The sequence below is a fragment of the Seriola dumerili genome, unplaced genomic scaffold (assembly GCF_002260705.1).
Source record: "Seriola dumerili isolate Sdu_G_001 unplaced genomic scaffold, Sdu_1.0 BDQW01001556.1, whole genome shotgun sequence".
NCBI lineage: Eukaryota > Metazoa > Chordata > Actinopteri > Carangiformes > Carangidae > Seriola > Seriola dumerili.
In genome coordinates this window covers 371,121-383,572 of record NW_019175811.1, presented here as the reverse complement: position 1 = coordinate 383,572, position 12,452 = coordinate 371,121, and the positions used below count along the sequence as shown (strand labels likewise).

Genomic DNA, 12,452 nt, shown 5'->3' with positions numbered 1-12,452 from the left:
GGGCTGACAACACAGCATTATGTATGTGTGTATGTGACTGACAGAGAGAGAGAGAGAGAGGGAAAGAGAGCATGGGTTCCTGTGTGTGGGATTTCCTGTGTGTATTCTTTTTGCAATTAAAAGTGAAAGTTTGCTCTCCCAAGTCTCAGAAGGAGTTTGCGGAGAAATGGACGGGAAGTATTTAGTTGTGTTGACAAGTATCGCAGGAATGTGAGTAATGCTAAGAAAACACTGCGTCAGTCAAACCTCCATGTTCTTTTACCCCAAATTCATAAATGTATCACAGTAAAAAAAAAAAAAAAAGTCTTGACCAGCTCTTTCCACAGTATGGTATAAATCCTTTATTAAATAATCATAACAATAATTATAATAACAATCATAAAAAGAGCTTTTCTGTACAAAGACCCCTTTAAAACAACAACAACAGCAGTCCGAGCAGTGCGAAAGGGGGGGGTGGGGGGGTGGGGGGTTTGGGGGGTCCTGTTCTTTTACATGTTTTGGTCCTCCCGGGCTGAAGGGGGCGCTGTGACTGTCACTGTCACTGTCACTGTCAAATTTACTGTATCTGATACCGGCTCCAAAGGCAAGCTGGATCCCCGAGGCTCCAAGGCACTTTGAAGAGAGTCAGTGGGGTCCAGAGATGCGGGCCTCAGAGGAGAGGGACGGCTCGTGTGTGTGTGTGTGTGTGTGTGTGTGTGTGTGTGTGTGTGTATACATGTTGAGGGAACATGGGATGAAATGTTGAGCTTATGTGTGTGTGCAGTGAATGCACGCCATTTATGTACTTCACGGTCTCAAATATATACCTCTCAGCAGCAGCCATTATTCCCTTCATTTTTTCCTCTCGTGTGTGTGTGTGTGTGTGTGTGTGTGTCCAAAGTTTCATGTGTTTCTGAGAGAGAGAGGGCGGGTGTGTATTCACGGCCTGTATATACATCTGTATATACAAGTGAAGTAATGTGTGTGTGTGTGTGTGTGTGTGTGCATGTGCATGGGAGGGTCTCTCACCCTCGCCTTCTCATGGCTTATGAGTCCATTCACATCGTGCAAGACAAGACTCTTTTCTGATTGGTTCAGAACCGCCCCGAAGAACGCCCGCCTTGCTGTGCGAGAGCCGACATTAAAATAAGATTTTTTTAAAAAAATGAAAAAAAAAAAAACAAATAAAAAACACAAACTTCAGAAAACAGGTCGCAGTTAGCCAGCAGGTTGATTTGGGTGGGGGGGGGTGTGATGTGTGTGCATGTGTGTGTTGGGGGTGGGAGGGAGTAGGTCCTTTAAATCATGGCTTTTGAGGTCCACATGTAAAGAGAGAGAGACAGAGACAGATAGCTCCTCTCTCGTCCTGGTGTTGCCTCAACGTTCCTTTTTCAACTTTTTCTGCAAACAGTTTTCTTTTAAGGCTTGTAGTGTGTCCGGGCACACAGTCAGTCAGTCAGTCAGTCGATTGAGAAAGCAGTTTCTGGCTGTGCATTTGTTTTTGATCCCATTTGTTTTTTTGTCCTTGCGAAAGCACAGAGAGAACATTACCCCTGTGTGAGAGAGAGAGGGAGAGGGAGGGAGGGAGGGAGGGGATTTTAGTGCTCTGTCAGTCATAGTCTCTCTCACTCTCTCTTTGTTTCTCCCTCTTTCTCCAGTGGTTCTCAGTCTCTGCTCTTCCCAGCAATCCATAGGTTGCACCGACCAAAGCTCCTTGACCTTTTACCATTAACCACAATGTAAACATGACCTTCTCTTTGACAGGAACCAGCAAACAACAGTCTCCGACAACTAACTCTAACAATAACGTCTCTCTGTCATTTAAAAGAATGTGTTAAAAATCCCCCCTCCCCTCCCCACCCCCCCGCCTCTACACACATACATTTCTTTCGTTTTTTTTTTTCTACTTATCCGCCATCACAGAACGAAAACATTAAACAGAAAGAGAGTGACTGAGCTGAAAGACAAACTGGGAGGGGAGGGGAGGGGGGGGGGATGTCGGTGACTAAAAATACCACAGACTGTCAGGAACTAAGGGGATAACGGAGGCTGATAGGTAGCAGAGTCTACGACGGAACAAAACAAAACAAAAAAAAAAATCAACGGGCCACACGAAGGAGCTAAGTTCTAGGCCACTGTGTTCACACGTGATCAAAAAAGACGCTTTCTAAGCACGTTCCTAACCTACCACCTTTCCAACACAATGTGTTCTGACTCAGTATGTGTAGCTTACATTATCCAGTTTCAAAACTAGACCTCTTACAAATCTATGATGCATTTATAAACAGTTCTCTTTTGGTGGAGCAGGAATCTGTAATTGATATGTGTAGATATTTACTTTTTGAGGCCTAACATCACCGCAATGGCACAATCCATCTGGGTAACCCCCTGCCTTTCTCTCATTGGTTCTTTCACCACAAACGCTACCAAACACCGGACAGCGCCACGTTTTCCCAACGGGAAACGAGTTCTCGTTTGAGCTAAAAAAAAAAAGAAAAAAGAAGTGGCCTTCTTGTTGTCCATGCGTCCAGGGATCTGCACCACTGAGGAAGTAAACTGACACTAAAGTGAACTGGAGGAAATGAAGAAAATAGTGAGAGGTTTTCGCAAGGTGGCTGTATCTCTCGCTCTTCCGTCTCCTCTCTCTCACGCCTCGGTGCAGCAGCGCTGTTGGTTCAGTTTGACCTTGTGCTTGAGGCCGTCGTACAGTTCGAAGTTGTAGTTCTCCAAGGTGGTGGAGGAGCGCGACGACAGGCCGCTGTAGGAGCAGGTGCAGTACAGGAGGAGGCCGGCGCACACCGCCCCGAGCAGGACACCCAGGGAGCTCATGACGATGATGGTGACCAGGATGGGGTCCAGGGTGTAGAGCCACGAGTTGTCCTTCTCTGAGACACGGGTCACCGGGGGATCGGACGATGGGGATGGTGTGTTCCAATCGGGGAACTGTAAACCTGTGACAGGAGGGGAGGGAATAGACCTTGTTAACATTTGTGGCTTGATGCTACAGAGACAAAGTAATGTATAGTACTTCAGAATGTGACAAAACAGACACTCATGAAAAAGGTGCTTACCTCCACCTAGTGGGTCTCTGCCGCTGAAAAGTCGCCCATCTCCGAATTCATTGGGTTTCTTGACTGTCAGAGAAAAAGCACAGGTGACACGGACTTTAAGCATCGAGCGCATCCTGCACATAATCATCGTTACACAGCACAGCATGTATGCAAAAGAGACGGTGCTAAGGTGGAGTAGAAACTCATCTCCTGCTCACAGATTCAGCTCTTTAATCCAATTTGTAATCAATTTGTGGTTGATGGTTATTGTAAATGAGATCTGGCATCCCCACACACACACACACACACACACACACACACACACAGACACACACACACATACACACACACGCACACACAAGTCTTGGAATAATAGAAAAATATGACTTTATTAATAGAGAAAGGTCATTATGATACATTCAAACACACAGTCATCACATAATATACTGATGGTATAAGACTGATCATTCCATGTGAATAAAGATGCAAACATGTCATCGTCAAATAATTAACATTACCCATCATTATCACCGTTAAAATCATCGACACTGTTACTGTCAAGGTTAAGAGTGGTGTATAAGATGAAAAAGAAAAGAAAACAAAAAAAAACAGCGACAAACGTCAACATTTAAGAAGTGCTCGTGACAGTCTTGTGAAACTCACAACGCTGCCAGGCGATGTCCGTATGGAAAACTGATATGGATGCGAGTGTCTGAATGGGAAGATTACAAGTGTGGTAAAAACTAGCAGTGGGTACAGCCCCCATAGCTCAAGTGCACTCATACTTTAGATGAGTTTTCTTTTCACTTTTTCTTGGTGTATTTGTGTCTATGTGAGTGTGTGTGTGTGTGTGTGTGTGTGTGTGTGTGTGTGTGTGTGTGTGTGTGTGTGTGTGTGTGTTTTTGCGCTTGCTACTCTTGGCAAGCGTTCAGGAGTGGGAGTAACTGCTTGGCAAGGCACACGTCTAGATGTGGAGGTCTTTGATGGCCAATGGCGTTATTAATACTGTTTCCAGGGCAACGGAAGTTGGCAGCAGATTGGGTGGCGGAGGTGCGGCGAATGGGAGGGAAAAGTGCTTACCGCAGCCTTCATAAATGTTATCTGTCCATTAACTAATTACGACTATTAGAGGCTTGGAGCTTAACGGTGTCGAGATGGACGAAGTAGGGTGTCCAATCCCTCCTCCCCAAGTTGATTTAAGAGCACATAGTGAGAGCATGCCAACCCCCCCCCCCTTCCACCACCACTCTGGAGAGAAAAGAGCAGCTTTCTAAATTGTGGCAACAAATTGAGGTGCATTCTGCTGAGCTGTGGGCAAGTAGGTGATGGATTTTTTTTTGCTGGTGTGACAGATCACGAGAGCACGCTCCGCTAAGCCACAGAGTAAAGACCTCAATTTCATTCAATCCAGGGCGTCACCACCTTTGTACCAACTGATGAGAGAGGAACTGTCACCAATTTGTCATTCTCACTCAGATTTTTTAAGGAATTTCACAATAAAATAGGCGTTTAGATCCCAGATATGTTAAATATTAGTAAGAAGTGCATTAACTACGTCTATTCTGATGTTAATAGCCATTCATGGCGTCTTATGGCACTAAAGGAAGAACCATCACTGGCTGGAGCTCTGGTTTTCATAATGTCTTGGATCTCTCTCAAGGGTGCACATATACAGCAAAACACTGCACTTATGACTTCCAGCTGGTGCAGCGGCATTGTGGGATTTGTAGGAGTATAAATCAAGTAAGAAGTGGTGATGGCAGACAGCTGTGTCTATTTACAACCCTAAAAACAACAAGCACATATTCACACTGAAAACACAATACGGCTCGGCTCGGCTCGGCTTTCATCTGGGCAGCTTAAAGACATAGGGAACAATGGGAGTGGGTGGTATGAAGCATAAATGGGAGTGGAACAACGTGCTTTATTACGCCAGAGAATCAAGATGAAACACTAAACACTGAAGACGGCTGCATCCATCACTGACTGATGCCTTTATCAGGAGGAGACAAGACGTTCAATCAAACGAGCTAGTTATCTCCATTTGTGATGCAGGACTTTAAGTATGATGGATTTGCATTCCTTTGTTTTTAAATGTGCACATGCTCTGTTGAAAAGGACAATGGAAGGATTTTTCTGCTCCTCCGTCACAACACCCTCACTACTGGTACAACTCATATCACAGCTATCTCGTGTTGTTATTACAGAGATACCAAGAGCTTTATTTTCTGGGGCTTGCCAGATCATTTCCACAGCTAGCACAATGAATGCCTCTCAGCCTAACAGTTTTCTCCTCTCTCTCTCTCAGCACTGCAGAGCTCCTCATGTCCCTGGGGTCTTGTTTTAGCCTGTGGTTTGGCAGCTCTGGCTGGCTCTCGCAGCGGAACCAGATCGACCCCCTCCTCTTCCCAGCCCACACATGTCTGTGTGTACGTCCATGCTGGGGTCATTCCAGGAGGACCGTTGGGGTTATGAGGAGCCAGACGGCACTCAATGGTCCGAAACAAGCTGTTCAGATAAATAACTTACTCAGACTTCAGTCCTCTCATCAGGAGCAGCATAGTGTGAAATGTCAACAGCAAACTCCTTAATGGAACAAAGAAGAAAACAGCAACCGAAGCTACATCCATGAGCGACAGAGAGAGAGAGCACAGTGTTTCTTTGCAAATTTTCACTTGGCAGTTTAGGACAACGTCTGTGTCATCATCACCCTTGCAACTGTAAACTAAAGCAGAGAGGGGTTCGTCAAGTGGATGTTCTGTCAAACCTGCAGCATCACGACACACACTGCCACTGACATCACAAGCTGGCGTCCTCCTCTGCCAAACACAACCCAGCTAAGTGTTTCTTTTCAGCAGAGGGTTCGGTGTCGGTCCCGGCTGTCCAATCTCACAGTCAGGACTGGCTCCACCCCTGGGGTGGCCATACTGGAGGACCAGTTAGAATACTGGAAGCACTGCGAGGAGCTGTGATAGGCCACTGACAGCTGGCTCTTCTTGGTGGCCAGGTGTTGTCGGCAGCAACAGAGGGCTCTGACCAAGATGGCCACCGCCAGGAGAAGGAGGGCGCCTCCGGCGGCCATAATGTAATACCAGTGGATGGGCAAGGGAGGCACAGGAACGCCTCCCCCTGGTGGAGAGATACAGAATAATTGGCCAGCGGGAAAAGAGAGGAGTGGCACTTGTTTATTTTCTACATTTAATTCTCTATTTTCTATCCCTATGTCTTCATCATACCAACAGCAGGCGTGCACCTCATATGAGCATGCACAAGCATGCCAGTTGCAAAAAATAAAATAAATCTCCAAGGCCAAAAAAAAAAAAAAAAATGAAAATGCATCCATTTCTCTCATGTAGCTTGTTTTTGCAGTTGGAGGACAAGTTTTCACACCAAGATCATCAAGAGGTTTGGTTTGAAATCAGTCCAATGGTTGATCCAATCAAATGCAATGCAATTACATGTTTTCAAAGCTCAAGTGAAATGACTTGGTGTGAAACGAAAGCTAAAATCATTAGTTATGAGAGCACCCACACACATTGAATTAAGGAGCTTCCTCTTCCTGTTTCGATCTGGCACAGGAAGTCACAACCAGCCCCCTAATAAAGCCTCAGTATCATGCAAGAATCAGTCGGACACCACATGGGAATCCAATGTTCCAGGGCTCTCTCGGAGCTGATATTGGATTGGGATTTGTTATTTAGCTGGCTTGAGTTGGCAGATTTGTTTTGAGTACATAATTTATCCCGTTCTCTGTTCTTGGTTTTTCATTTTCCCTTTTTCTCATGCATCAGCCTCCCGGCCAGTCCTCTCCTCCTCAAGCCAAGCGCTGTCTCCTTGGAGACTATCTCCACAGATCCTCTACACTGCTGCCCCTGGCTTGAACCCTCTTCTCAAATTCTTGGTAAGAACCAACTAATCACCTTCCAAGAAGCCTCTACTCGATAATCCAAGTCTGCTATGCAAAAAACGAACCCCTGAAGACATTGTAAAACTAAAAAATAGAGCCCACATGTACCTTCCAAACTTGATGTGGAGAGCTGTAAGACTGAGAGAATGTCACACTGAACTAGGGAAAGCGAAGCAGAGCTGAATACATCCTGATTTTTGGACCGTGTCACATAATTACAGAGGGAAATGGTGCGTGCTCCTTCTACTTCACACTGCACACACTCATTAGACAGAGTCGAGTTAGGGAGAGGAGAGAGACACCCGTGCTTGCTGCCGCTCAGTCACTCTGATTGCATTTCACTGGGGACACTGGTGTGTGTGTGTGGTGATATTCATGTGTGTTTGTCAAGGGTTAGAGACTTTGAGTGAGCGTGTGTGTGTGTGTGTGTGTGTGTGTGTGTGTGTGTGAAGACGGAAGAGTAGAAAAGCCGAAGAAGTGCACACACATCACATTCGCACTGCAACCGCCAAGCTCTTATCTTATTGGAAGACATTATGAGATGCCAAAACACTAACATCAATCTCATAGAGTCCCCCAGGAAGCTCTAAATATTTTTCATGAAGCAGACAGTTATTTAAAACCCTTCAGGCTGTGTCAGGCAGCCTAGAACTGAGAATATGTAGCTCTGTTCAAATATCTGACTCCATGAGGTGCGCTTGATTCAGCTTGCCTTGCACGCACAGTTTGCTCTTTTGAGACTAATCCTTTGTTTCCACTGAGACTGACAAGGTAAAACTAATGCACCACGACACATTACTGAAATAATCTATTTTCCAACTTGGTTAGAGTTTGAGAAAATTCACTCAGTATTTGCAAATTTTTAATAATTTAGATTTTAGCGAGGGGGTTTGGTGTTTGTTTGGTGATGTCTACATGCTCCCACAGCTCCAGATAGAGACTCCGTGGCTCATTTGTTTAGCGGTCGAGACAACTTAGTGCCACCAAGCAAAAAAACCCCAGGCTAGTGCACATACAAACGGGCAGGAAGCAAGACCGGAGAGGAAGTGACATCACACCAAAGTCAAACTCACCTGGATTTTCGGGAGAAAACGCTGCGAAGGGTTCTGCGAGGACAGAGAGAGAGCCGGGGCAGACATGGGGGGAGGAAAAAGAAAGAGAGAGAGAGTGAGAGCGGTTAGATAACTTTAAATACGAGGGAAAAGTCAGCCAAATGTCACACAAATGTCACAAGACTATCAAACTCCTCCTGAGGAAATTTAAGTTAATTCCTCAGATAACTCACATGAATTATGGCATTTACTCAGCTGCTTTGCTCGAATGCAATTTCAAACAGAGTGCGTTGTGTGAGCTGGGAATTCGAGATGGGCTGTGCTGAGAGTGTACGGGGCTACGTGCGCATGTGTGCGTCCGCGTTCGCAAAGTTCACGCATTTCAAGTTGTTTATCTGCGGAGTCCAGATAAACTGGAGCGGGCTGGGGCGTTTTGGCTTGCTGCAAACGCATAGAGCAGAACCTTCACTTTGATTGCCTGGAATGCAAACACAAAGAACTGGTGTGTGTATGTGTGTGTGTGTGTGTATGTGTTTCTGTGTTAGATGTATGTGTGTGTGGGGGTGGGGGGGTGGTGGTGGTGGAGTGAGAGACAAAGAAAGAGAGAAACCAACTTGGGAACTTGCGCCTTTTGGCGGGAACGCCAACGTACTGTGAAGAACTCTACTGTGCTGGGTGATAAGCAGCATCCCAGCATGCTCTGGGAGTGGCAAAGGAAGGGAGGGAGAGGAGTGGGAAACACTGCAGCGTGGAGGGGAGGGATGGAAGGGATGGGGCGGGGCGGGTGGGGGGGGGGGCTGTCGTCTTTGCCTTCCAAGCTCACTCTCTCCAGACTCTCATGACACACACACACACACACAAAAAACCCAATGGTAGAACACAAAGACGGGAAAAACAGAAGTGTTCGCAACAAGCCAGGCACATAACAAACACTCTTGCACACACACACTCATGCACTCACACACACACACTTTCCCTCAATTACACTTTGCCTTCTCCCCACTGTGGTCCAGCTCCAAAGCACACTGGATGTCAGTCAGAAGCGATGACGGCAGGTTTTTGGCTCTGAACCCCCGGCTCGCTCTCTGATCTGTTTAAGACCCTCTCCAAAGCCACTGCTCGGGCCAGATTAAGGAGGCTGTGCTGGCGCTCGGCTCACACCAGGCACCCAGAAAACTTGCTTGGGAAACAGCCTGTCTAGTAATTCCCTTTGACGGCTCGGGAAAAGCTCTGTTTACAAATATGATGCAGGAGTGAGTGCAAGAGAGATAGAGGGAGAGGAGGGAAAGAGAAGAAGAGAAATCTAATGAAACATAGATTAGCATCGCTGGGGCCCACAGGGCGTTTATGGCCTAGTTTTCCTATTCTTCTTTTCTTTTCTTTTTTTTTTGTGGAGGGAGTAAACGCTGTCCCTCCCTCTCCTTCCTCCTTTCATCTCGGTATTCGGTGGGCTCTTTGGTGGAGGAGAGGCTGTCTCTGAAACTGGGATGGGAGGGCCAGGGAGTGGAGGGTGGAGGACGGGGGGTGGGGGGTGTTTATCACTTCATGTGTGTCACTGTTCAAGGACCTTCAGGCTAAAAGTGGAGGAGGTGGAAGGGAAATAGAGTGAATGGCAGATTGATGGAGGGCGGGAGGATGAGGCGATGGTGGTGCTGACAGAGGATGAGAGGGAGCTGATGGGTCAAATGGATGTATGTGTGTGTGTGTGTGTGTGTGTGTGTGTGCGTCTTTAAATATTCTCCTGAATGGGAACGATTTGGGCGCGCGCATGTGTGTATACAGATTGCGTGTATGCGTGCAACTTACGTGTACACTCTTTCAGGGGGGTGCTGGAGCTCATTTGGATGTTGTCTATCCAGATGTGTCCTCTGGTGCCGCGCGCAAAGAAACCCTCCATCACAACCTACCACAGCCAAAAAACAAAGGAGGAAGAGGAAGGGGAAGGAGGAGGAGGAGGAGGAGGAGGAAAAAAAGTTGAGAAAGAAGAGGAAGATGGAGACAGGATGAAGGCAGAGATGGAGCAAGTGGGGGGTGGGTGGGGGGGTGGAGGCAAATTTAGAACGGGGACAAGCAGGAGGAGGAGGAGGAGAAAAAGGATAAAAACTTAATACAGTGCCTGTGATTTCAAAGTTGCACTCAACACTTGCAATCCTCCTCCCCTTCCCTGCAAGCTTCTTCAACTTACTTTTTCATGAGAACATTAACGACTTGTGATGTCTTTGACAAATGCACAGCAATCCCCAAACAATCGTGCAGCCGATAGAGACAACGCGGCTTACTTTAGCTCCTTTTGAAGTCAAACCTGGCCTAAGGTGACAGAGGTTACGACTGACGCTTTTATGTGCACTCAGATGAATACACCTCACACATTAAAGACATGCTCTCCGTCTGGGGGGACATTAAAGACATAAAGGGTCTGACCCAGATACCTATTTATCAAGCAGACTTTAATATAATATAACACTGATATTGGCCAGAATTTATTCCAATTCTTATTCTACCTTTAAAAAAATGTGGGTTTATTACCTGGAAGTCTTTAGGGGAGCGAGGCAGGATAGTGCGACCCTCCTTCCACACGCGGCCCTGATCTTCCTTCAGCGTCCAGAGGAGGGTCACCTCGTTGTGGGCGTCCCGCAGTAAGACCCTCAGGTGGCCCGGGGCCTCGCCCCACAGCTGATAGGAGAAGAGGAGGCAGAGGGGTCCGGTTTCGGCCGCCACCACGGGGCTCACGAGGTTGGCCCACTGCTGCTCCGTTGTCAGGCTGGTGTCCATGTACAGATAGCTGTTGAGCTCTGGAGGGGGTTGTGAGATCATATGTCAACACACTCTCTCCACTCCCCAAGACCCTGAATCCACATGTGCTACCAGTTTTGAAAATAACCTTGGAATAATTACTATATCAACAAAACGCAATGGGACTGAATGAAAAGTAAAAAAGGAAAAAAAACAAAACAAAACAAAAGACATTGGAGATTTTTACAGTGTGCAACCAAGCTGTTCTAGTAATTTTAACACAATGCCAGTAATGAGCAGAGCTTTGTTTTAACCTTGAGTTTGCTGGTTGCTCCATTGAAATGAGAGTGAAAAAAAAAAAAAATGTTTTAATAGGTTTTCATTTCAACCCTCGAGGCAATAAAAACGAGGAAATCTGAAAGGCTGTGTAGACTTTTATCCACTGTAAATGGATGCTGATGAGATGAGCTTGTGGGGCACAAAACGCAGCATGTGCGCAATCTGTGTACAGGCACATATATATCCCCTTATATACACATGTGCAGAGTGTGTTTTCACACAGTCACAGATATATTTCCAAAAGGACTCTCAAACAAAAAAAAAAAGAAACTAATCACCAGTTGCTAACAGGAACGGGATCACAACTGCACAATAGTCACCACACTACACAATAGGGATATGACAAATATAAACACACAGAAGAATAGGTCCAGTGTGAGCGTCATTCGAACACAGAGCGCTACCAGAACTCCTGCCAAGACCCCCAGGGGCCTATTTCTCTTCATTCCCTTCCAGGTAAACGACTTCGACAACGGAAAAGTCCAACAACACGCACGCCACTCCATTTGTTTACACCAGAGGATGTTTAGTTTGCAAATTGGATGCTGACACAAATTCCATTGTGAGGGGGTAAGATTGGTGAGCCTACTGTATGTATGAGTGTGTGTGTGTGTGTGTGAGAGTGTGAGTGTGAGAAAAGAGACAGGCCGTGTATGTGTGAGAGAGTGACTCAATGAGGCGTCTGGTGAAGAATTTCTTAAGTGGGCCCTGTGGGAAAATGTCCAGTATCAACAATCTGCAGATTAAATCACCTGCTTTATCATGAAGAACTGTGTGTGTGTGTGTGTGTGTGTGTGTGTGCATGTGGGGTCCAGCAAATATGGTCCTCTTTTAAAAGGAAAAAAAACAGTCTGACACATATCAGGGAGCACACAGGTATTTTCCAGAATATGAGCGTGTGTGTGTGTGTGTGTTCTTGTTTCCAAGGTGACGCCGTTATGTTTGTCTTTTATCCACATCTTTCTTTTTATCCAAAAACAAATGACAGTAGCAAGTATGTAAGAGTAGGAGTTTATGTTTTTAGGGCAGCCATGCTGAGTGACTGGGCCGATAACCTTTTGCTGTGTGTGTGTGTGTGTGTGTGTGTGTGTGTGTGTGTGTGTGTGTGTGTGTGTGTGGTCCTTCCAGTAGATCAGACAAGCAGTATCTGGAGGGACAAATCTTCCTCCGACTTGACAGCTCCCCTCTGCCCGCCATACGCCTGTGTGTGTGACACTTCAGACAGTGTGTGTGTGTGTGTGTGTGTGTGTGTGTGTGTGTGTGTGTGTGTGTGTGTGTGTGTGTGTGTGTGTGTGTGTGACAGTATGTCCCTTGGCCTTTTTGCGGCTCTAGAATGAATGTGTGTGCGCTCTTCCTTGCTTTTTTTTTTTTGGAGGGGTGTATATATACAGT

General features: G+C 46.3%; 1 protein-coding gene across 1 annotated transcript in view; it reads right to left on the bottom strand.

Moving 5' to 3' along the window:
- Positions 1-474: 474 nt before the first annotated feature.
- The window catches only part of nrp2 (neuropilin 2), a 63,789-nt gene continuing 51,811 nt past the window's right edge, over positions 475-12,452 (bottom strand). The window contains exons 14-18 of the mRNA XM_022768371.1: positions 10,515-10,780; positions 9,795-9,891; positions 8,010-8,042; positions 3,051-3,113; positions 475-2,930 (exon numbers count right to left, since the gene is read on the bottom strand). Coding sequence (XP_022624092.1) covers positions 2,626-2,930; positions 3,051-3,113; positions 8,010-8,042; positions 9,795-9,891; positions 10,515-10,780 — 764 coding nt within the window. The 3' untranslated portion in view covers positions 475-2,625. The remainder of the gene's footprint in view (positions 2,931-3,050; positions 3,114-8,009; positions 8,043-9,794; positions 9,892-10,514; positions 10,781-12,452) is intronic.